This window comes from Carlito syrichta, unplaced genomic scaffold (assembly GCF_000164805.1).
Source record: "Carlito syrichta isolate Samal-C Ts95f unplaced genomic scaffold, Tarsius_syrichta-2.0.1 Scaffold304335, whole genome shotgun sequence".
NCBI classification, from domain to species: Eukaryota; Metazoa; Chordata; class Mammalia; order Primates; family Tarsiidae; genus Carlito; species Carlito syrichta.
The window spans coordinates 654,200-679,605 of record NW_007248431.1 but is presented as its reverse complement, the minus strand read 5'-3'; the positions used below and the strand labels follow the sequence as shown (position 1 = coordinate 679,605).

Here is a 25,406-nt window from a genome sequence, read left to right as displayed (position 1 = left end):
TTCCCTTTCAGACAGTTTGCTTTATGCATTCAGACAATTAAGACTTGCCTTCTGGCTGCCAAATGCCTCAGCCTTGCAGCATGGCTGTGCACACATGACTTGGACCCACGTTTAGCAGAAGGGGACACAGACACCACGAGGGCATGACAGCACCTGCTGTGACAGCATCTGGGATGCAGTAAGACTCCCTAGCCTCCAGGGAACATGTGTGCACGAGGCTTTGGTTCACAGGCGCATCTGGCTAAGGGCACTCACAGGCCAATGATTATTCACAGCTGTAGACAGGAGGCAAGACCAAAGCAAGTATCTAATTACAGCAACGTGATTGGGGGTTTCCTTTTTAAAGGTCAACTGTGCTGACCTTGGTCACACAGTTGGTGAGGGAGGGATGTGTTGTGTGTGGCCCACAAGCTGACATTGTTTCCCTGACAAAAAAAATGCTGTCAATACCACCCATGGGAGACATGGTAAGGGACAGGACAAATGCCACAGAATGCTGGACTCCTGCATCAGGTGGTATGCCACAAGCACACAGAACCCTGCATGGGTGCTAGGGATGAGGCCAACAGCTGGCTACCACCCCAGAGGCCTGAGCACATGCTCATACCTGGACCCTGGCAGGAACACACTTCCACTGCCCCACTCCCATCCAGGGGCTGCCAGCGAGCACAGTTGCTGGTCAAGCAACAAGCTGGACACCAGCCTAGCCACACAGGGCGGATGCCAGTGACATCTGGCAAGTCATCCCTGGGGGGCAGTCACACCACATGCTTGCTGGCTCTGAATCAAAAATAGACTGCACTGAAGGCCCCAGTTCCCTGTTTAAACAAGCCCACTTGCTAAAATGCATGATTCCAAATCTACCTTCTACTCTCACAGTAAAAGTTTCTTTTCAATGCTAAAATATCATAAAAGCTTTAAAAATTGATGTGGACAGATGGACTTGACTGTGCAAAATCTTGATAAAAAAACCACTGTGGCTGGAGGCCAGCGAAGGTGGGGCCTCAGTGTCCAGGGCAGTGCTCAGGACACAGACTTGATCAGAAGGACTGCAGCCCGTAGCAGGCAGGGCAGCACCAGGAGGCTGGCAGGACAGCATCCTGGATGGCATCATGTCATGGTCAGAGTGCTGCCTTGATGGCATGCCTGCAATCTCTGAAAAGTAGTTCTGATGCTAAAGTTCTGCTTACTCTAAACCAAAAGGTCTCAAATACTCCTTTCTACCTGTTATAACTTTTTAGAGAAAAAGGGAGAACACAGAAGGCAGGTGGGGGACAGGGTGCTGCGCGCACCTTATGACCAGGTCCCTGCAGTGGCTCCATGAGAGTCCTGGGCACAGGGGCCACCTGGCATTATGGGCCAACCACAGCCATGGGACTCAAGTCCTTTCTCGTTTCATCTGCCATCCAAGTATCACGTGTGTCAGTGCGTACTGTGTACTAAAATTCATGAAAACCTTCATAGAAACAGTCTGCAGCAAGGACACACAAGTGGGGCGATGCCATCTGTGAGCTACTGGCTCTCAGCAGTGCAGTTGCACAGAGTTCATCCCCTTGGACCAGGGAGCCGTTTCCGAGGAGAGGCTCTGCTCCATGGTGTGCTGTGCCCAGAGCCTCCACCTTCAGGCCGGGCCTCAGATATGCTGGCTATGGGAGAAGCTTAGGTCGGAGGCCCGGTGCTACAGCAGGCGACATGTGCCTGGCAGTCTCCTCAGCAGTGCCACTGGTGGCCCCCATGCCCCGACCTGTACCGCCTCCCTCACACGTCGACGGTGCACAGGGGCTCGCCACCAGGCTGGGCCGACGCCACAATGGACATCTTGGGCTTCTTCCGAGTCTCCTCCTAAAAGAACAAAGGCCAGGAAAATCAGGAGTGGGGCTTGGCAAGAAGCTCTGGAATGGCCCAGGGTGGAAGGGAAGCTCAACAGGCCAGGGACCCCTGAACCCCCCAGGGTGCCACTGCTTATGATGCCAGGCCAGGAATGCAGGTCTCCCACAATGCCACCACAGAGCACCAGGGCACCAGGATGCACCCAGAAGTGAAGGACGGTACAGTTTCAGCAGTAAGCCAGGCCTGCCCCATGAGCATCTCCCCAGCCTGGCCTTTACTTGCCCCACGACCCAGGCAACTCCTTCTCCTTAGCTGAAGTCTGCTGCCCTTGGGTCCCACAGCCCCTTCCCAAACCAGAGGCAGGAGGGAGGTGACCCCTGGCCTGAGGAAGCACAGGCAGCCAATGCCTATTGGGGCTTTCACATAGGCCCAGGAAATGCCACACCTAAAAAAGCTCCTACCCAAAAGACCCAGATAGGGTTGTACATGGCCACGTGGCCCATGTCTGGGGACAGGGCACACCACTGTTCCTGATAGGCCCCTCTTGGAGTAGGGCACCAAAGGTGCTTTAGGAAGCTTCACTGGGACCCTGGCCAACACACTGACCTGCCCTCAAATACCTGGCACAGGCGGGACACAGCCCTGAGGCCACACCTCTCACCAACCAGCAGGCCACCTGCCGCTCTCTAACACAATAACTACACACTTGAGTCACACATGCCAAAGCACATGTGGAAGGAGGGCCAGGACTCTCCAGCATTGGGACAGGACAGCCAGCGCTGGGGGGGGGCAGTGGCCGCAGGAGCGTCAGGGCAGGCTTACCCTCTCCTCAGCCAGCCTTCGCATCTCCTCCTGCAGCTTGCTCAGGATGTGCAGGTTGGGCTTATTTTTCTTGGCATACTGCTGCAGCTCAATCACGCTCTTGTCTGAGGTCTCCTGGGGGTACAGGTCACATGCTCAGGTCTGCCCAGCTTCAGAGCCCCACTCCCCCGAAGTTAGGCTGCCCCAGGCCTGGCAGCCACGTGGTAGCCATGAGATGCAGCGACACAGCTGCACAACTACCACCACTGGACAATGCCTGGCTGCAAGGCCTGAAAGACAGCAGCAGAAAACGAGGGCAGCAGCAGAGAGCGAGGGGCCGCCTATGGCTAACCGGTCTGCTTTCTGGCTACCCTAACCCTAACCTGTGCTTCCTCCTGCCCTGGGCAGAGAAAAAAGGTTGGGTTGCTTTTGGTGCCTGAAGCCCCTGAGTTGAGAGATCAGAGCATGAAGTCAGCAGCAGGCACAGTACAATGACAAAAGGACAGCCCAGCCCTCAGGCCAAACTCTCTGCACACTCCCTAGCTCAGAACATTATAGGGCCATCCTTGGCCTCCTCTCTCAAAAGGCCATCCTTGAGGGTGCTGCTGTACCATGGGATTCCAGAGCTCCCTGTGCTAAGGTTGTGCCAGCTGGGGTCCCAGCTTAGCTTCCCACCCTGGCTACAGTAAGGCTTGCTTTCTCTCCAACTGGGGCCAACAACAAGCGCTAGCTGCATTTCAACCCATCCCCAAAAATGTCTACCCTGAAGTTTCTGTGTTTATGTAGCCTGCCTCACCCTGCCCTGCCATGCCCAGAGCAAGGGCCTCTTTATGGACTCTCCACCAGCAGGCTCACCCTCCACCAACCAGGATGCTGGTCCCCAAGACAGTCTCAATAAACATCAGGGAAAACGAAGACTGTGAATACCCATCTCCCAGCACTTCCTTCCTGCTGCAAGTGTAGCATGGGCTCACATTTTGAAATCTTGGCCAAAACAGCAGAAACAGGACAGATGGCACCTACGTACTCTTCAAGCAAAGGTGGATCAGCAATGGTACCAGGGACAGCTGCCCTGACACACTCACTCTTTCTCTAGCAGTGGGCAGCAACTAGGCACAAGGGCTGCATGAGAAGGGCCAGGCTGAGCCTTTGCATACCTCCAAGCCAGGTGCACCACCAGAATCTCCCGCCTGGCCCTGTCATGCACTCTGGCTACCTCCCCACAGAGGATGGTGCTGATCACTCATACTTCAGTGACCCCAGGCTAGGGAGGGAGATGTGGCGGGGATGACCCGCACCCTAACCAAAGCCACAGATGTGGCACAGGAGAAAGGCAGCCATAAGCTGCCAAACTCTGTCCCTGACTATGCAGCCCCAGGTGCCAGCTCAGGGTGGGAGGAAGAGGAGGAACAGAGAGACTGCCCTGGAACCTGCGCAGGGGCCAGTTACCTGTTTGACCATTTTGCTGCTCTCACGTCCATACATGCGCAGTAAGGACCCCCAGTTCTTGACATGTGGGTGCAGCAGCTGGAGGATTTTCTGTGAGGCTAACTGTTTTCCGACTCTCTTATTCTTACCTACAGAGAAGACAAGCAAAAGTGGAGGAGGGGGCCACAGACACCAGCATTCACAGGGCTACCCAGCCCAGACAGAACCAGCTCCCTGCCATTCCAAGCCTTCCTGCCCAGCACCCTGAGAGCCAGTTGAGACACATTCTACAGAAGTGGGGACAGCACTCTGGCACTATTCCAGGTACCCGAGTCTCACAGTACCCAGCCACCACGAGAGTAGCCTGGAAGCTCCAGGAGGTGAGGGTCCCACCCCAGATCACACAACTGAGAGGCCTTCCTCCACAACCCCACACTTCCAGGCAGGGAAGCAGCAATGTCCTACTGGCTGTTCTAGGAGGATGGCCCTTCCTCCCACCACAAGGACAGGGGAAGGAACAGGAGGAAGACACAGGAGGTACAGCAGGACAGCCACCAGTAACTCCTTGGGCTGAATATGCAGCAGGCAATGACACAACCAGAGATTGGGAGCAATCCCAGAGTAGTGGCCAGGGACCCACACAGAGGCAGGAAGCCATGCTGAGGGTCACCCACCCGACATCCCCCTAGTGCTCATTGGGAAGCAGGGGAGGGGTCCTTACACCACCCGCGCACTGTGTGCTTGCCGCACGCCATGACGTATTCACTCTTCTGGTTTTTACCAGGAACCACCTCAAACTTGATGGACGTGTCACCCATTCCATGGTTTCTTTCAGAGAAAACAAAAGACAACAGGCAGCAACTGCTGAGGAGGCATGCTCAGCCCTTGAAAGGCTCCCCTAAGAGAAAGACCAAGCCTTGATCAAAACTGCTTCTAGCTGATGGGGAGGGAATCCTTGACATACTCTATTCAACCCTATGGGCAATCAGACAACCAGGCCACAGGGCTTCTGTGTACCCAGGGAAAGTGAGCAATGTCATGGCCTTGGAAAAAACTTCCACTGAGGATATGGGGTACCAAAAAGAAGGTCCCTGACCTGACCTGAGGGAAGACACTGCCCAGCCTACCTCTTAAGGCACTCGTGGAGGATCTGATATGGAGACAGCAGCCCGGCCTTGCTGGTCAGCTCATAAACTCGCGAGTCCTCGATGCTGATGTGGTTAAAATACTACAACACAAAGCACACACCATGAATCTTGACCAGGCCTGCCAGCCTCTCGGGGCTATTCCCTGCTGCTGGCTTCCCCCAGATTGGCATCTTCTCAGTACCTCCCCTGAACACATCACACTCCCACAGTTCTGCGTTGAATCCACTGGGAGACACTCTATACCTCACAGTTGCCCACCTCCAAGGCCTCCTACTCCCTGCTCCCCTGAGTATAGTGGAACAGAGTCTGGTGCCCCAAGGAGACCCTAGGAACACAGTCGACTGACTAAGGACAGACACTTCTTCTGAATCTGACCATGATCAACAGGCACCATTCTCAGAACTCTAAAGAGAAGCCACCTTCAGAAAGAGCCTTCCCAGTCAGAACTAAGAAGGCAGAGAAAGCAGGGCAGCCAGGCACCAGCGTTGCACTGGAGAAAGGCCCCAGCCCCACACAGCTGCTGGAGCACCAACCTAGGGGTCAACAGCATCATGGTGGCTCTGCAACCCATCACTCTGATCATAGAACAGAAGGGCAAGGATAATGGGAAAACCAGTGAGCAAGCTACACTTGAGAGAAAAAGAAACCGCACAGCACAGCACAGGGAAGCTGTGAGGGGCCAAGCTCACACAGGCTGAAGCTGAGAGCCCTCCTGGGTGGAGGGGAGGTATTGCCACCCACTCCAAAGCACAGGCCATCTCCCTGGTGGGGCTGCCCTAATAAAGTATCATCACCTGGGTGGCTCAGAATTCCAGGTTTCCCCCTCAGTTCTACAGGGTGTGCCCTCTCAAGCCCCCGGGGAAGACCCTTCCTAGCTCTGCAAGCACCTGGCAGCCCTTGGCCACCAGCCTGCTCTTCACATGGCCTTCTACCTTCCTCTCTCCCCTCTTCCGAAAAGACATCAACAGACTGGAGGAAGAGCCAACTGCCTCCTGCAGAGTGCCCTCATGTTCATCCACCTCCTTTCCTCTGTACTGGCCCTAGTTCCAAAGGTGCATTCTGAGGTCCTAGAGACGACCACTTCAATACAACACAGAACAGAACCCTGAGATTTGGGGCAAAGGCTCATTTCTCCCAAACACAGATTACATGCTTGTACCAGATAAGAAATGGAGTCACAAGCCAAAGGGACCCACCCCAAGGCCACCCAGCACAGCGCTTCCTACCAACCCTTTACTGGAGGGGTCTTCAGGGACCTGGAGCCACAGGTGAGAGACACCTAAGGCCTAGACCATGGGCACATGCGCGAGCATCCAAGAACAGATTCATGTGCCTTGTTGTGCAGGCGACACAGGTCACCAGGCCTTCTCTGCAGGGGCAGTGGCCCAGCAGCCAAGGTAGCAGGTGACACCTCCGCCCTTCCTCCACCATGGCAAGGAGGCAGACTCACTTCCAGCCACGTGGGAGGAGGGCAGCACCATCCCTGAGGACTGCTGAGGCTGGCAAGAGGGCTATCTTCTGGGCACAGACTGGTTACTGTCTTCAAACAGGTCTCCTCTCAAGTGTCCACATCAGCATGGGTTCACTTGCAGGTACAGTCACTCACAGGACAGCAGGCCCTGGAACCTCAAGGACTAGTAAGACTCTCAAAACCTGCCCTCTTATGGGTAGTCAGTTCCTGGGCTGGGGGGCCTGGTATCAGGACTGAGCAGGCAGAACACCCTGCACACCCTATAACCTGGACTGCACAGAAGCTGAGGCTGGCATGTGTGCAGCTGGAGAACAGACTCAGAAGCACACAGGCCAGGGTGACTGTACCAAGCTGCCAAAGGCCACACATGCTGCTGGGGGTGCCAGCTCATGAAAGCAGAGGAGTGGCAGAAGTGATCTGCAGACAAGTCCCTGTCGCTTCTGACAAACAGCACAGGGGAAATCCGAGTGTTCTGTGCCTGGCAGAAATCAAGGGACTACCAGGGAGCAGATACCAAACAACCATAAATTGAATAATCTAAATAAAATGGACAAAAGCCTTGAAAAATACAAACTACCTGAATAGCCTGAACAGCCCTATGTCAATTCAAGCCCTATATATATTCAAGAAATGGAATCTGTTGTTAAAATGTTTCCACTAGGAAAGGCACAGTGGCTCACGGCTGTAATTCCAGTACTTTGGGAGGCCAAGATGGGAAGACTGCTTGAGACAAGGAGTTTGAGACCAACCTGGGAAACAAGATATCTCACTTATAAAAAAAACAGAAAAATTAGCTGGGCGTGGTGGCACACCTATAGTCTCAGCTATTTGGGAGACTGACGTGGAAGAACTGCTTGAGCCCAGGAGTTGGAGGCTACAGTGAGCCATGATCATGCCACTGAACTCCAGCCTAGGCAAGAGTGAGATCCCCGACTTAAAAAAAAAAAAGTTCCCACTAGGAAAACTCCATGCCCAAACTTTGAAAAAGAAATGATACCAATTCTATATCTGTATATATCTCCCACCCTCTTGAAACACTCAAGAGGAGGGGCCCTTCCCAACTTATTTCATAACAGGGTTCCATGCTATTAACACCGGGAAAAGACAGTACAGAAATCTACAGGTTAACATCTTTCTGGAACAGAGATGCAACAGTGTTAGCACACTGAAGTCAATTAACACACAAAAAGGAATATATGCCATGCCCAGGAAAGACTCATCCCAGGAAAAGAACATCACTAATTATATCAAGTTAAAGAAGTTACAACTGAAAACAAATGAAAAACACTTGGTCTCTTAATGCCTGAATTCGCAAAGAGCCCTGAGCCATCCAATCCAGGCCACATAACCCACAACAAAGTACCAAGAAGAGATCACCACAAATTTTGTGAAAAGGAAATGATGCCCATTCTGTTCCTCTTTTTCCCTTTTCAATCAAACACACTTTGCACTGAGACTCTCCTTCCCCGCAATGCAGAGTGGAGGGTAGCCAACACACCGCACAGGTGACATCCCACAGACATCCAAAAGCCCTAGGGCTTCCCTAGCCCACCAAACATCTCAGCCCATTCCCAGAGTCCACACAAGGAAGAGATGCTGCCCCATTGCCCAGGCAATACCAAGGGTCACCTGGGACCTCTATGTGTTTACCTCTTTGCACAGGCTGCTGGGCATGGGTGGGAGGCCAGCCTCCAGCCCCTGCAACCAGATAGCCTTATGAGGATCCACAAAAAGAAACTTTCTAGGAGAGAATGCTGCTCCATCTAACCCTCACCAACGGAGGAAAAGTGACTTTTTCCTGTGACAAATTTTAAAATGGGAAAACCAGATACACATATGTACAATAAATCAGAAGGGTCAAAAAGCTTCTCAAGGGGGCCCATACAAAAGGTGGGATAGTTGCCAAAAGACGCCGAACTATAAAATATTTATGATGGTTTATTCTGAACCAAATGTGAATTAATGTAGGCACACGACACCCATCCCCAGGAGGTCCTGAGAACATGTACCTGCTGTGGCTGATTTGCAGCTTGATTACATATATTTTAGGAGGACATAAGCTCTAGAAAAACCATAAACGAATACATGTGAGACTGACATTGGATCGGCTCAGGAAGGTGGGACATCTAGGGAGGAGGGGCTTGCAGGTTATAGGCAAGAGTAGCAAGAGTCAGGCTCTTATCTACAGAATCTTGAAATCAGTAGTAGAGATGTCCTGTTGAGATAAGAAGTCAGAAAAATTTCAAGTTTCTAAATATGAAGAAGAAGCCTCATAGGTGGCACACTTCATAGAGAATAGGTAAGTATTTTAAAAGGTACCTGGAACTCTGAGAGTTCCCAAGAGACGGCTTTACAGGATCATAAAATACTTTAATTTTTTTTATCTGCTATGTGATGGTATGCCAAAGTCAGACTGGAAAATAAACCACATTATATATGAAATGTTAATTTAAAAAAAATTAAAATTAAATAAAAAACCTGTCTCCCCAGGTTCCCTTAATTAGGAATTTGGCAAGATAAAGGAAAAAAGTCGGTTTCCTTAGCCTTGGCTCCCTCCCCCACCTTGGGGAGGTGAATCTTCTCTTTCCCTTTCTCTCTCTCTCATTTACTTTCTAAATAAAGTTTGCTTGAAAACTTCAACAAAAAAAAAGAAAGAAGTCAGAGTTTAATCCTCAAGTGTAATAATAAATGTACCCAGTCTTTGACTCTAATTCCCAACACACAGCTCCTGAAACCCTGAGGAGTTTCCATTCAAAATAACCCCACAACTAAGCTATACAAATAAGTGGCTCCAGGTGAGGGGGAGGGAAGCAAGATCAAATGTACAATTAATAGGTGGGACCTTTCAGCCATTTATTATAAACAAGTATAAGTAAAATGTTTTCTTGAATTCTCTGAGTCCTTCTAGCAAATTCATGAGTAGTAGTAGTAGTGGGAAGCTATGAATGTGTGATATGCCAGGCAGAAGGGTGGGGGAGCATTTACAGCTAGCATCTGAAGTGGGGGCAGTCTTGTGGGACTGGGTCTTTACCATGTGAGGTCTGACACTAACTCCAGGTAAACAGCGTGAACACTAAACTGCTGGACACTCCGGTGGCCTCAAAGGGTTGGAGGAATAGTGTGGAAAGTCCCACAGGCAAAGTCTAGCAGGGAATTCTGAGCCCAGCTAATACCACCACATAGCACCCTGACCCCATGCTCTTCATCTGGGGAATGTCCTCCTTCTCAGGCAGCTTTCCCATGTGGTTTCTGGAAAGCTTCTCATAGCTTGAGAACTAAACCCCTAGCTGTGCCACCTCCTGGCGCCAGAACCCACAGTCACTCACACACATTCTCCCATCCCATATCAAAAGACAGGCAGGACTATTACTCATGAAAGACAGTGGTGTGAGACCTGCACAGCCCAGGTCCGATCATCTGTGACAGTCCAGTCTAAGATCCTGACAGGCTATGGGTGGGAGTCCATGCAAGTGGCTCTCCAGAAGACCTTGGAGGCCTCCCTGAGAACCCTCCTACCCACAATTGGGTCACTCGGAAAAAGAACTGAAATGTGACTTTTCCTAGAGAAGCCAGTGTTTGGAGATCGTGCCTGGTCCAAGTGAGGCCAGTTTGTGGCCATCCACAACAAAATATGTTATGTAAGGCACAGAAAACATTTACAAACTTGAGAGCAATAATACACTGCCGAGGACACTTAACCGCATTTTATAATAGTATCAAAAGGACAAAAACCAAAATGGAGTTTCCCTGACCATTTTGGACAGGTGGCTTGGCACTGGCTCATACTTTTATCTTATTGTAGTGAATAATGTCTTATTCTCTAATAGGCTGTGTTAACTCTCTTGCTCTGAGGTAAGCTTGATTAACTCCTCTAAGGTCACTGATAGGTAAAGCTGTAACCTACCTTCAGTAACTGGCACCAAGATTTTTATAATTAACATCTTTGCTCCAAGGATGTGTTTCTAGCTATCAACCCAGTCCTCCTGTTTACATGACAAACCACCTGGTCTCCAAGATGAAAGAAATAGATGGTCATGATGGCTCCAGCTCTCCAGCAATCTTTCAAGAATGTTTTTCTACCCCAGCCCTCCTGCTATCTCACCCATAAACAATACACTCCCAGCTAAGTAACTTTTGGTTCCCTAAATTCAAGGACATTCAAAAATTAACGTTTGTGTCTTAAGACTTTGTTTTACAAACCTTGGCCCCATTTCCCGGTCTACATGATCAATTACCTAAAACTCAGGCTGCTGCAATACTAAACAGTTAATTACCATGACAACGACAACCCCCTCACACCCACGTTCCACAGGAACGCTCTTTGTAAATTAAACAACTCCAGTTCCTTGGTCCCTTAAAGGAAAGCCTTTAAAAACCCCTCATTCTCAAGCATTCCTCGCCATTTCCTTTAAGCATCTGGTCCCTTCTTTCACTTGAGAAGTGAATACACTCGTTTCCAATCTACTTTCTAAATACACTTTCTTTTCTAATCTAAATTCTGTACAATTCTTTGCATACCCACAGCACCAGCTCAGCTTACCAACCTAACAAGAATCAGTCCACAAAGATTAGAAAACTTTAAAAATTCATCCTAAATGCTGTTGGAATGGTGAAATAAGGACTTCTAAAATCTGCTTCTTCATAAAAGCAACAAGAACACTAACAAAAGTCGTCACAATCAACTTTTTTAGAACCCTGGAAATTAAATAAAGGCTTTCAACAATCTGAGGAGCGTTTATTCAAAAGAAGCCAGGGACTCTTGGTAAGAACAAGACATCTTATGGCACTGTAACCTGCCCTATTCCTATGCTCTCCCTAACTCTGTGGGAACCACTGAAGAGGGCAGAACAGATCCCGAGACCCCAGCTCAGGTAACAGTCACTATGGGACCCATCCAATCACCCTCTGGAAAGCCTTCTGGCAGGACTTGTCCATACTGACCTCACTCAGAGCTAACCCAGTGAACAGAGCCCACCCAGGTCCTGAGCATCCATTTCACACTGCAGCTATGATGCCAGATGGGCACACAAAAGGCTGGCTAAACACATGAGAATGAAATGCCAGAGAAGATGTCCACAGGAGACTCTGAAAAGTTCCAGCAGACACGAGGAGTGGCTGTATGCATGCCCAAAAAAGCCCCGAAAGCCCTGCCCTCTCCCTTGGGTGACCTGCAGGCTCTGTGTAGGAGGGCAGCTGTCAGCACTGGAGTTCTACAGGTGAGCCCACAGGCCCACAGGCCTAGAGCCCCTCGGCACAGGCCAGGAGGCTTCTTGGTTCAGAGAATTTAAGAAAATCCCTGTTCAATCAAGTGACTACTTAGCTAAAGGAACAGTGACTTCTTTTGCCTTATATTACAAAGAATACAGACTTCACAAAATTAGTCTAGGAAACTCACTATTACGGGTTAAATTATGTCACCCCAACAATCACATGCTGAAATACTAACCCCCTAGTACCTCAGAATATGACTGTTTGGAGACATACAGAGGTAATCAAGTTAAAATGAGGTCACTAGGGTGGGCCATAACCCAGGAAGACTGGTGTCCTAATACAAAGGGGAAATTTGGAGACAAACATGCATGCAGGGAGGAAGGCATAAACACGAAGACTGCTATCCCTAAACCAGAGAGAAACACTTTCCCTCACAGCCCTCAGAAGGAACCAGCTCTTCTAATACCTTGGTATTGGACTTCTAGCCTCCAGAACTATCACAATAAAACTCTGTTGTTTAAGTCACCCAATTTGTGATACTTGGTCACAGCAGCCCTAGTAAACTGATAGAGTCACTAAACAAAATAAACAAAATAACAACAAATAGCAAAAACAATCAACTTTGAGAAGTTTGAGGTCATCTGATATCCAGAGTCACCACATTTTTTTTCTCTCTCCCCTTCCTTTAATGGAATGATTCACAAATTTGTGTGTCATCCTTGCACAGGGGCCACAATCTTTCCTGTATTGTTTCAATTTTAGTACATGTGCTGCTGAAGCAAGCACCACATATTATTTTAAATGTCCAGTTCACAATAAAGATAGCCCACACATGGGGGGAAAGCAAGTAACACAAACTCTTTCTGAGGAAGTTGGACTTACCAGATAAAAGTTTTAAATTTCCTAAAATAAACATGCCCAAAGAACTAAAACAAGCCATGTCTAAAGAACTGAAGTATAACATGTCACCAAATAGAGACTATCAGCAGAAATAGACATTATGAAATACTCACTAGAGGGGTTCACTAGTAGATATGAGCAGGCAGAGAAGAAAGATCAGCAAACTTGAAGATAGGATAATTGACATTATCCACTCTGATGAACAGAAATGAAGAATGAAGAAAAAAACAACAGAGGCTCAGAGACCTGTGGGATAGAGGCTCAGAGACCTGTGGGATATCATTAAGCATAACAACTTACATTAATGGGAGTACCAGAAAGAGGAGAGAAATAAAAGGGCCAAAAGAGTATTTGAGGCAGAGGGATCACCTGAGCCCAGCAAGTTGAGGCTGCAGTGGCCGTGAGTGTGCCACTGCACTCCAACCTGGGCAACACAGTGAGACTCTGACTGGAAAAAAAAAAGAATATTTGAGGAAACAATGGCTGAAATTTCCCAAGTATGATGAAAGACATTAAAGTCAAACTCTGACAAGAGTTAACTCAAAGAAATCTACACCTACACACCTCTGTTGAAGGCCAAAGACAGAATCTTGAAAGCAGCAAGAGAAGTAACTCAGCACACATAAGTATCAGCAAGATTAACAACAAATTTCTCATTACGAACCAGGAAGGTCAGTAGACAATGGGATGACATACCCTCACTCTCAAGAAAAAGACTGTCCACCAAAAATTCTTTATCCAGTAAAATTATGCTTCAAAATTGAAGGAGAAATTAATTATTTTCTAGATAAATAAAAACTGAGAGAACTCACTGCTTATAGACCTGCCCTACAAGAAATACTAATGGGCCTTCAGGCTGAAAGAAAAGGATGCAGTAACTCGAATCCATAGAAGCTGGATCTTTGAAAAGATCAATGGTAATACTTTAGTTAGAATGACCAAGAAAAAAAAAAGACTCAAATTACTAAAATCAGAAAAGCAGAGACCATCACAATTTTACAGAAATAAAAAAAGGTCATAAGGGAATACTATGAACAGATATACTCTAATGAATTAGATAATCTAGAGCAAACAGAAAAATTCCTAGAAAGACAAAAACTACTAAAACTAGCCAGGCTCGGTGGCTCAGCCTGTAATCCCGCACCTTTGGGAGGCTGAGGTGAGTGGATTGCCTGAGCCCGCAGGTTTGAGACCCGCCTGGGCAGCGAGACCTCATCTCTACAATAAATCAAAAATCAGCCGGGCATGGTAGCGCGTGCCTGTAATTCCGGCTACTCGGAAGGCTGAGGTGGAAGGATCGCCAGAGCCCAGTGGGTCGAAGCTGCGGTGGTCGGGAGCGGCCACTGCACTCCAGTCTGGGCGATGGAATGAAACTCCAACTCAAAAAAAAAAAAAAACTACTAAAACTAGCTCAAGAAGAAATAGAAAACCTAAATAGACTTGTAGCAAGTAAGACTGAATTAGTAACTAAATAACTTCAGACAAAGTAAAGCCTGGGCCCACATGGTTTCTCTGGGTGAATTCTATCAAATATTTTAAAGATGAACACCAATCCTTCACAAACTATTCTACAGAACAGAAGAGGAAGGAGCACGTTTAAACCCATTTTATGAGGCCAATATTACCCCAATATCACATGAAAAAAAAGCAATATACCTTAAAATTACAGGTGTGAAAATCCTTAACAAAATACTAACAAAACAAATCCAGCAATGTATAAAAATGATTATATGCCATGACCAAGTGGGATTTATCCCAGGAAAGCAAGGTTAGTTTAAGGTTCAAAAATCAGTATCATACACAATATTAATAAAAGATTAAAACTCATGATCATCTCAACAGAAGGAGAAAAAGCATTTGACAAAATCCAACATTCATTCCAGATAAAAACTCTCAGCAAACCAGGAATAGAAAGAAACTTCCTCAATCTGGAAAAAAAACCCCACAAGAAACACAGCACACTGAGGAAGGCTAGTCACAAAGGAATACTGTATGCTTCTATTTAAATGAAATGTCCAGAATCAAAATATAGAGAGACAAAAAGCAGATCAGGGGTTTCCAGGGATGAGGGAGAACTGGGATAGATTGCTAATGGGTATGGATTTTATTTCATGGTTAATGAAATATTCTAAAATTAGATAGTTGTGATGGTTTCACAACTCTAAATATACACAAATCCACTGGAGGGAATAGTTTAAAAAGTCAAATTTCATGGTAAGTAAATCTCAATAAAGCTATTATATACTAGAAGACAGTCTTCAGAATAAATAACCATTTAACCAACAAGGTTTACAACTGGCTTTAAATGGTTCTTCATACAGTTGACTCTTGAACAACATGGGTTTGAACTTTTTGGGTCCATTTACACACAGATTTTCTTCCCCCTCTGGTACCCTAAGACAAGATCAATTCCTCCTCTTCCTCCTCCTCCTCAGCATGAAGACGACAAGGATGAAGGCCTTTATGATGATTTGCTTCCACTTTATGAATAATATAACATTTTCTCTAGTTTACATTATTATAAGAATACAGTATATAATATGTCAGCATACACAATATATGTTAACCAACTGTTTAAGCTATCAGTAAGGCTTTTTTGTCAACAGTCGGCTATTAGTAGTTAGAATTTGAGGGAATCTAAAGTGATATGTGGATTTTTGACTACATGGCGTTACCACCTCAAATTTCCACATTGTTCAAGAGACAACTGTATAAAGAACAACTTAAATTGTATAGACTCTGCCCCACAGGTTCATTCCCATCATGAACCGATATTCATAGTATACACTCTGCTGCAAAACCTAAGGGACAAAAATTCCCAACAAAAAGGACATTTTTCTCTCTGCCTGCATAAAAACAGGCAAATTTCCCCTTTTATGAAATGCAAACAGACAGAAGAATCTGGAGGCTGATGACTAAATCCTTGGCACAGGGCATGGAAAAGAGCATGGGAAAGGTCCGTGGACAGTCCCAGCTTGTGCCAAAAGCCCAGTGGCCACACTGTAGTCACAGCTCCCAGCAAGGTAGGACTACAACACTCACCTCAAGTTCCTCACTGTCTTTGGGCTTCTCCTCAGAGGTCTGTTTAACGAAGTCAGGGATGAGGATTTCCAGTGTAGCCCGGGCTGTAAAAAACAAGAGCCTGTAGGTAAGGCTTAGGTATTGCCCTCTTCCCATAGTGGATGGGATCCCATCCCACATGGCTCAGTAATGAGCAAAGTCCCTGAGGAGTAGCAGCATTTCAGAGGCAGGGTCAGGAGATGACAGAAGGAAAACCCCATCCTGAGGCAAGGAGACAGTGGAGCAGGTTGTAGGACACCTCACAAGCCACACTAAGCATGTGTTCCCACCCTAAGGTCCTGGGAACAGGCAGGGAGGAGTTCAGAACTGTGTTTTAGGGGATCACTTTAGCAGTGTGTGAGAATACAGCTCAGGGAGCCCTAGACAGAGCAGGGAAGCCTGAGAGCAGGCTACAGTAGCATCCAGACCAGGCAGCAGTAGCCGTGGCTGCTGTGGGCAGGGAAATGTGTCAGACTTAGGGGGACACTCTAGAGGGAGCATCTACAGGGCAGAGCACAGGGATGGCCACTGGAAGGGGGTAGGTACAAAGGCCAGAGGGCACAACCTGCCCCTGTGGAGCTGTGGGTGCTGGCAAGACTTCTAAGCAAAGATATCTAGAGGGCAGCCAGAGTCAGGGCTATGGAGGGGATTCCAGCATGTGGGGAAGAGTAGTGACCCCACAGAGGGACGAGCACAAGGCCACACCCCAGAGCAGTTCCACTCCACACCAGGCCCTACTGTGCATACACTGTCTACTCAAGACCTCAGTTATGCCCAGTTTGAGCTGAAAAGATCTGTTAAGCAGACTGTCTCTGATATGGAAAGCAGACCCTCCTGGTGATCTCAGGCACAGTGTACATAACCAGGACAGCTGCACAGAAGGAAGGACAGACAGTAACTATAGTACAAAGGCTCCCAATTGTCCTCAGCATTCATCATCAAAAGAAACGAACACCAAGTCCCATGAGCAAACATTTCCCTGTCCCCAAGAACTGCTGAGACTGGAATGAAACTGACACACTTCTTGCTTTGTCAAGACCTGCTCTAGAAGACACATGAAAATGGCAGAAACCTCAAGAATTGACCTGTGGGTGCAAGGGCCAAGGTACTCAACACCACCCCGCAATGTGGCTCACTCCTTAGAAGAGGTCAGACAACCCCAATGCTGGGGCACAAGGCTTTCTGTGAAAGAATGCTAACAATTACTAGTGCTGGGCATGGTAGTGAACAGCAAGGACACGGGAGCAGTGGGCTTTAGCCAGAAAACACAAGCCTTCCTGGAGATGCACTCTGCTATGTGCAGTGAGTGGTGAGTTCCAAATATGGAGTCTGAAGGACTCAGAAAACAGTCTTCATCAATGTCAAACCACTCCAGGAGATGCTGATGGCATGCAGACCCACCCCTCCTCTCTCCTCAAATGCCCACATTTTGTTAAAAACAAATCTGTATTATAGCATGTGCCCAGCATGGCCCACATGGATGACTACAGCTCAGCCCCAAATGTTTGTGAGGCCAGAACAAGGGAAGGACATACTAGCCAGCTGCACTCAGTGGAGATGGGCCCTCTACCGTGAAGTCTCACATTTTACTCTATTTGAGTTCTTTCCCAGGAGCATATAATTTTAAGAATAAAGGTAGATAATGATGTCAGTAAAACGAACATATCCCACCTGTTACCCCCCCCACCTGCCACCATGGCTCAGTCCCTCCCTAAACAAGTCAGCGATCCCTGTGACACCCAGGCAAGCACATTACCAGCTTTATTCTTCGCAAGTTTTTTGCTGCTTGCAGTTCCAGATCCATAAGTCACACCATCAATGGTCACCGAGGCACCAAAAGGCTCACTTGGGTTCTCTTAAAATTAAAATTACTTGTTTTAAAACATACTTGCCAAGACAAGAGTGCATGCACACACAGTCTGCCCACAGTGACAGCCAAAGAGCACTCAATGGCTTCCCTGGCAAAGAGCACGTCTTTGCTCGACTGCAGAGACTTGGAGGTTCCCTGAGGCTGGAGATAGGACCACAGCAATCAGTGGCAGAGGGCACAGTCAGGAACATCAAGGGACATGGTGATGGTGAAATGGTGAGCCCCGGGGAAGCAGGAGCCTGGGGACTGAGCTGCCAGGACAGGGATCAAGGTCTATGGAAGACAGACATAGGACTATCAGGTGGGGAAGCACAAGATGTGGTCTGCCAGAGAAGCAACAAACCAAAGGGTGAGTGATCCCCAGGCTTCAGCTTCCAAAGTGAAGACACATTGGTCTCCACAAACATGTGATGAGGATGCCCATAGGACAGAGCCAGCAGAAAGTGTAGGCCAAAGACCCTTCAGTCCCTGGGTGCAGGAGACCAGAGAAAGGACCCAATGCATAGCAGGGAAGCCTTCTCCCTAAGACCTGTCCGTGATAACAAGGAGTCAGGAGCTAGCAAGACAGATGGGGTGGGAATGGGGGGGAGGGGAAGGACACAGACTGTAGGGGAAACAGAGCCATTCCCCCTATCTGCTTCTCTCTGCCCTTCCCTTCATTTTATCCCTGTAGAGTAGAGCAAGCATCAGCTCCCCCTTCCCAGTCCTGAATGAAATGGGGAAGGTCAAACTTACCACATTCAAAGAAATTATAAACGGGGCGGACCTTGAGGACGCGCTGCATGTACTCGTGCAGGATGCAGACCTCAGACTTCCCGTTGGGGTTAATGACAAACTCTGTGACAAAAAAGACTATCTCAATAATTGCGTGAGGTGCTGCTGCAAGCAGCACCCTAGTAGCCTGGCAGTGTCCCCCATTAGTGAGTCACTAATTAAGGGCTCTGCCACCCCCATAGTGTTAGCCCAACTGCTGCATTTGTAGGATAAATAAAAGCTTTGAATGAAATGCAACTCACAGAACATATGATCCAAACACATCAAATTAGAACTAACAGCACAACCAATTTGCAAACAAGAACATGTAGAAGCCCAGCTCACCTTTCTTGGTGGGTGCATCCTGCACAGATAAAGTGATGAGCTTCTGATTGGCTGGCAGGATGGGCCTCTCAGACTCAGCCTGTTTCCGTTTCATCTCCCGGTTGAACTGCCGCCGCTCGGCCCATGTCCTGAACTTTTTCACTGTAACTTGCTCAAAGTCAAAACGCTTCTCCAGGTAATTCCGAAATTCCTCAAGGTCTGTCCAAGAGTGAGAAGAGAACCAAATCACTCAACTTTCAATCTAGGAGTCAAGTTCCCACAGTCCAGTGCATGGGACAGCCCAGGCCATGTAACACCCATTTCCCTCTCCCCGTCCCTTTCAAAAGGCAGGAAAAGCAAAGACAGACCCCTCACTCTGTCAACTCAAATTATTCTGGCAGGTCCCTTCTGGACACATTTCAGAGATGCTCTTTTACTTTATTTGGGGAAAGAACAAGAATATATAAATGAAGAGGAAAAAAGGAAGCTTTAAAAAAACATCAGATGGCCCTCTGGACCTTCTCTCTGTATCAAAGCAGTGTCCAGCTGTCAGCAACAGCTCAGTTCCATGTGTTCTAGCTACCTGGCACCCCTCTGACCACAGTGCTCTTCCCTCTGGCCACCCTGGCCACCTCTGCACTCAGTAGCACACCTGGGCCTGGAGGCCTTTGCACTTGTCACATCCCATCCCCAAACCTCAGCAAGAGCACCTGACTCACACAGTTCTAGGGTATCCCACACTCCAGAGTTATGAGCTAGGCTGGCAGCAATGGACAAACGACCAGAAACCCAGAAAGCAAAAAGTGCTCTTGGAAAGCGATACAGCAGGTAGGCTGAAAGAGCTCTGCCCCATCGAGAGAGAACTAGATCGGAACAGTAGAACAAAGCGAGGGGACATGGAAGAGAGAGTGAGAACCACAAGCACACATCCAAATAGCACCTGTGGGACTATAGAGGGAACTATCCAAAGAACAGGGCCGGTTTCCCAATACTGAGTTCAAGGGTTAAAGAGGCTCATTCTAGGCTCATCAGGACAAACCAAAGCAATGCCCCATGAGCAGGACTTCAGGAGAGACCGTGCAAGCTAGCAAAGGCTAGTGGGGAGAGCTGGTAGCAAGCTTCCCAGCAGCCCCAGCTGCGCAGGCCCTGCTGAGTGGTGTATGGGCCTGGGTGCTGCACCCGGGCAGGTTCTCTTAAGAGCAGAAAGAGCTTCCCAGCTCATGAGCATGACCACGCACAGCTCCCCCCTCACTGACACAACTAGGAACAAGGGATGATGGCCTTCAGCAGGAAAATGAGTCCTGGGGAGGGCATGGGTGCAGAAGCACTCCTGCAGACAGGTCCTGAACTCCTTCAGAACACTTACCGACTGATTCATCTTTGCACACCTCAACTTTGGCCTTCACCTGTCCCAGGGCCCCCGGGGCTGCCTCAGCCCCTAGGGGGTCCTTCTCATCCGGGGGGCCCGAGTCAGCACCCATGGAGTCAGGCTCATCTAAGGGGAACTCCAACTCTGCAGATCGGCTCAAGGGCTTCACAGGGGACACTTCCCCACTGGGGGTGAGCTCGCTGCTTTGCTCCCGTTCCTCATTATCCTTCATTTTCTTATAATGCAGACAAGGGATGCTACTCAGAGGAGGGTCGTGTTTCTGTAGAAAGTGAAATTTCAGCACAAATTACAAGGACACCCCTGAAAGTCTAAAAATCTGTTGCTTTCCATCGGCCTCTGTTTGGCTATGGTGCCATATGGGCAGACATACACATTTCGGTCTAAGAACTTACAAGCCTAAAGTCACGACTGAGGCCTCCCCTACCCGTATGCTTCCCGTTCCCAAGAAGTACGGCCTGGACCAGGTGACCACCCGAGACTCTCTGTGGAGGTACACGGGGACTCCGGAATTATGGAATGTCATGATCCACCCATCAGGTAGCGGTTCTGTAGGGGGGCGGCCACGACCTGCAAAGATGAAAATACCCTGCAGTCACTTTAAAAGCACTTAGAACTGACTTGCTCACTGCTAAACCCCCAGGACCTAGGACAGCAAATCAGCACGAGAAGGAGCACGAAACAGGGTTGTTCAAGACACAAGTCCCGGCTGCGGCTCAGGCCTCCACACAGGAGAGCACTGTGGACATGGGATTCCTCTTGTACTGCCTGCCCGTGGCCACAGGCACTCCATGGGCTGGGCAGGCTGTGCTAACAAACTGCATGTCTGTCAGCCACTGCTTCTGGCAACCAGGTGACAAGTCTCTACTATAACTGAGTATACGCTCACCAGCACACAAAACATTGCTTCAAGTTAATTCTAAATCAGTTTTTTTTTTTAGTTGGAGTCTCACTCTGTCACCCAGACTGGAGTGCAGTGGCTGCTCCCGGCCACTGCAGCCTCGACCTGCTGGGGTCCGGTGCTCGGAGCTGGAACTACAGGTGCACACTAGCACGCCTGGCTTATTTTTGATTTATTGTAGAGATGAGGTCTCGTCAAGTTGCCCAGGTGGGTCTCGAACCCACGGGCTCAGGCAATCTACTCACCTCGGCCTCCCAAAGTGCTGGGATTACAGGCTGAGCCACCAAGCCCAGCCCAGTTTTATTTTTAAGAAGGATTTATTGAGGACAGAAAAGCTCTCACAGTGGGAGGGTACTCAAGGTGGTTGCCCAACTCTAAATTAGTTTTAAGACACCACTTCTAACCCCTTCCTTGCTTTAAAGGCAGTTGTGAAGAAGAGGCTTCAGACATAATATCTACTTGACACCTACCACTGACAGACCAGATTACTGGAAAGAACATTAGGTAAAGATTTAGCCTAAAATTTTTTTTTTTTTTTTTTAAAGAGAGGGTCTGGCTCTGCTGCTCAAGCTGGAGTGCAATGGCATGATCATAGCTCATGGAGTCTCAAACTCCTAGACTCAAGTAATCCTCTTGCCTCAGCCTCTCAAACAGCTAGGACTACAGACATGCACCACCATGTCCAGCTAATTTTCTTTTTCTTCTTTTTTTTTTTTTTGTAGAGAGCGGGTCTTGTTATGCTGCCCAGGCTGGTCATAAAATTCCTTGGCCTCAGCAATCTTCCTGCCTTGGTCTCTCAAAGTGCTGGGATTACAGGTATGAGCATCATGCCCAGCCTAAAACTTAATTTTCTTACAGGTATTGGGGACAATTTAAAATTTAGAAACAAAAGGGGAAAAAATAAGTGAAATCTAAAAAATACACCTGAGGAAAAGGTGCCGGTGATTCTCAGGGCTAGGGCCCTCACTCCAGGCCTGACAGCTACACCCTGGTCTCTTATCAGGTGTTAACCCCAGAGAGGGAGTGTTCCAGGTCAGGGGTGCACGCATACCACAAAGCACTCCCATGGGCTTGGTCCAAGAGGGAGTTGCCTCACACCAGCTTTAGGTTCAGTCAGGAGAAGAAGCCAAGAGAATACAAAGCCAAGCACAAGATGGGGCATAGTCCACCCAAGCTGCTCCTCCATGACAGTGATGGTCACAAAGTCAGCCTGGCCATCATCTGTGAGCATCCAGGTGGGCAGGCCAGGCCTGCTGGCCTGTGAGCTGCAAGGGATGAACACAGGTTCACCTGCTCAGAGCAAACCGCTGAGACCAGAAAAGTACCAGGCCAGCCTCCAGAGGCAAACTCCCAAGTGTTACAGCCCAGGTCCACCTGTCTGCAACTCAACTGCCCTTGAGAGAACCTAACTGCTGGGAATTGCCACATGGGCAGCCGCGTGCCACCTGCATGCCACCTGCCCCTCACTTTCCTCCTAGTCGCACCTGGCTACGTTCTGCATCCTGGTCACAGCCTAGGGACTCACCTGTGTACCCAGTTCCTTCAGCTTCTCCACTGAGCCTGACATCTCTACCTACCAGGATGCTCACAGGTGCTCCAGGCCACCAACCCTGACTCCTTCCATACCTGCACTGCACTGATAACAAAGCATCGACAACAGGCCTCACGGCACAACTCTAGGCGCCTCCTCACTGCTCTTCCAACCGTCCCCAAATCCAAATCCAAGTCTCACCACCTACACCTGCCCACCTGGAGTTCATGTGCCAAGCCGCAGTCCAGGAGCCATGCTTTTAAACAAGCATTGGATAATACCTGACAGCTTCTGCTGGCTTCCTGTGATACTTGGTGTAGAACCAGAACCTGGATTGTGACCACACCTAGTCACCTCACTGAGAATCCACCTCTGGCCACTGGTCTTGGCTCCTGGTATATGCTGATGCCCCCTCCTTGAGGCCTACTCCTGACTGCCTCAGAAGTCCCTCCCCATTCCTCTGCACCTACCACTCTGTGGTCTCCACAGTACTCACCAGGATCTGCACCTGGACCATGTGTCAGGGGCATCCTTGCATCCTGTCTGTTTCCCTTCTCAGACACAACTGTCCTGTCCTCATCACCTGCCTCCCCTAAGCCCGTCACCAGGCACCACTTCTGCCCAGGAAGCAACCACCCTTCTGCCACCCTGGCCCCTCATCACTCCTGCCCACCAACATACTTTTGAGCACTGTCTTAATCTTGGTCATCATGGGCTGCACACTCGTCTCTCCTTCAGATGGATGGTCACTATCTCCTCCATATTTCTCCTCTGTTCGCCTCTTTTTGGGAGCACAGAGGCCTTCTTCCAGCAGTGCATCCACATCATTGTCAAAATCATCCTGCAAAACATGCTGTTCAGACCCCACAGCCTGTGACACCCGCGCTCCTGCACCGGGTGAGCTTGGCAGTGTTTGTGAGAACAGACACAGAGAGAAGGCGCTCACAGGGGGCCTACATGGCCTTTAGGGCGCATAAACATCTGAAAAACAAATGAGATGAAGCCACCAGCCAACACCAACATGCCTGGTCCAGGGTCACATACCACCAAGGAGTGCATCTCAGCATCACCTGCTGACTAAGGCTGGATAGATGGTATGAGGCTGACTCACCAGCCAAACTTCTCATTATGAGACTTAAAAAATCTGGACTCCTGACATCTTTCTTTTCTCCAGATTAACATTACTCCAACTCACAGGGGGTTTTGGTTTGGCTTTTTAAATTTCTCTGCTTTCCAAAGACGCTGCAATTCCCAATTGGGGTTTTGCTAAGACCCTCCAAAGGAGCGTCGCCAACATACCTCATAGGAGAAATTCAGGGCCTCTTCATCCACTCTGTCTCTCTGAACGATCGCTTTAGCCGTGAACCCGCCTGCGCCTTCTTCATCTAGCTCCAAATTGTCAGTAAAATCTTCTAACTCATCGAGCACTGCGTACTCCACTCTCTTTTCCTGATCCAGCTCATTCTCCTCATCCTTCTTATCAGCGCCCTCACTCCCTATGCCTACCCCATTACCAACACTCCCGCCAAAGGGACAAGCATGCACGTCCCCACTGACAGGGCTAAGGAGCAGACTGCACTCCGCCCGCGCGTCGCGCTCCACTCCCGTGTACAGCACCTTCCTGTCCTTACTCCTGCAGCTCTCAGAAAAGCTCACACTAATCTTTACATCCTTAAGCAATTTAAGGTCAGGGGAGAACTTCCGGACCGCAGGTGCGTGCCGGGCGGTGCGCGGGCTGTGGCCACTACAGTTCGGGTCTATGAGGAGGCGGCCCTTAGAGAAGGATCCTTTGGAGAGAAGAGAAGCTCCGTAGAAGTTGAAGGGGTCCTCGGCAGGGGGTTCGGACTGTCCATCACCACCAGAGCCAACGTCCATTACCTCTGCACCACTGGACGTTTGCAGGGGAGGTGGTGGAGACTGCTCACGGGGCAGCGCGTGGAAGGCGCGAGCTCGGCTCTCCATCACCGCTTCTGCTGCGGGCCCACGCGGGAGCGGAGAGGGGCTCTCATCTGTCTCCATATTAAAAGCACTTACGACTAGTTTAAAAGACCAGAGTTTTATAGCCCTCACATAAATCTACACAGCTAACATGCACAGTCCGATGAGACCCGGGCGCGTCCTGCCGCGCTGCACGCTGGCGGCTTAGTCAAGCTGGCCACATTGCTCTTTTCATTAATGTAGACAGCTTTTAGAACCACTGCCTCAATTATTGGAAATCACAATGCACTCAGCTTAAGTGACTGGCGACCAAGCGAGTCTCTTCATGCCAGAATGGCACCTTTCTTCTTCCACCTGCAAAGAAATTTGAAAAATGTCGTCACAAAATGACAGAAATCGTCTGCTTTCCTGGTATCAAGTTCAAAGTCAATCACTATTAACAGCATAGTTAAGAGCTTAATAAAAAGCTGCCTAAGAGAATCTTTTAGGCATCAGAACAAACTAACCTTGCTTTTTTCTTCAGAACCTAAATTCTAAGTCCAAAGTTAGATATTTTATTAACTGTTCACTCCAATTCCTCCTTCAGAAGCACAAAAATTATATGATTCTAAGACCCAGAAAGAATAAAGTGTGCACCAACCCTCACCGCAGCACTTCCCACCTCCGCGTGTGAGGTAAGCCAGCGTGCAACAGGAGGCACCCTCGGAAACACAGAGGACTTGTGGCCTCCCTTGGGCCATCAGAGCTCAGCGATCCACTCACCTGCACGAGCCGGGTCAGTCAGAGGGTGAGCACGAGACCCTCGCTCAGCTCTGCGCACTAGGGGCCTCAGAGGTATGGCCAGGCGCTCTGC

The 25,406-nt window shown here is 48.9% G+C and overlaps 1 protein-coding gene across 2 annotated transcripts; it reads right to left on the bottom strand.

The window, feature by feature from the left end:
* Positions 1-24,992, bottom strand: DGCR8 (DGCR8, microprocessor complex subunit). 2 transcript variants are annotated; one of them, XM_008059696.2, is made up of 13 exons: positions 23,915-24,719; positions 23,297-23,456; positions 20,611-20,753; positions 20,163-20,445; positions 18,818-19,015; positions 18,455-18,556; positions 17,606-17,704; positions 15,832-15,914; positions 5,187-5,287; positions 4,781-4,887; positions 4,081-4,208; positions 2,653-2,766; positions 1-1,842 (listed from the first exon to the last, which is right to left on the bottom strand). In XM_008059696.2, exons 1-13 carry the CDS (start codon positions 24,632-24,634, stop codon positions 1,759-1,761), a joined length of 2,322 nt encoding a protein of 773 aa, XP_008057887.1. In that variant the 5' UTR covers positions 24,635-24,719; the 3' UTR covers positions 1-1,758. The 2 variants fall into 2 exon arrangements, with proteins under 2 accessions (XP_008057887.1, XP_008057888.1); XM_008059697.2 differs by lacking the exon at positions 17,606-17,704 and having other exon boundaries at positions 23,915-24,992.
* Positions 24,993-25,406: the final 414 nt, after the last annotated feature.

Bases quoted from the DNA above. Each gene is read 5' to 3' on its own strand.
- DGCR8 (XM_008059696.2), bottom strand. From the start codon at position 24,634: ATGGAGACAGATGAGAGCCCCTCTCCGCTCCCGCGTGGGCCCGCAGCA. The intron at 5,288-15,831 runs GTGAGTGTTGTA...TTTGTGTTGTAG, and splicing joins AAGACAGTGAGGAACTTGAG to TATTTTAACCACATCAGCAT. The intron at 4,888-5,186 runs GTAGGCTGGGCA...TTTCTCTGAAAG, and splicing joins CTCCACGAGTGCCTTAAGAG to AAACCATGGAATGGGTGACA.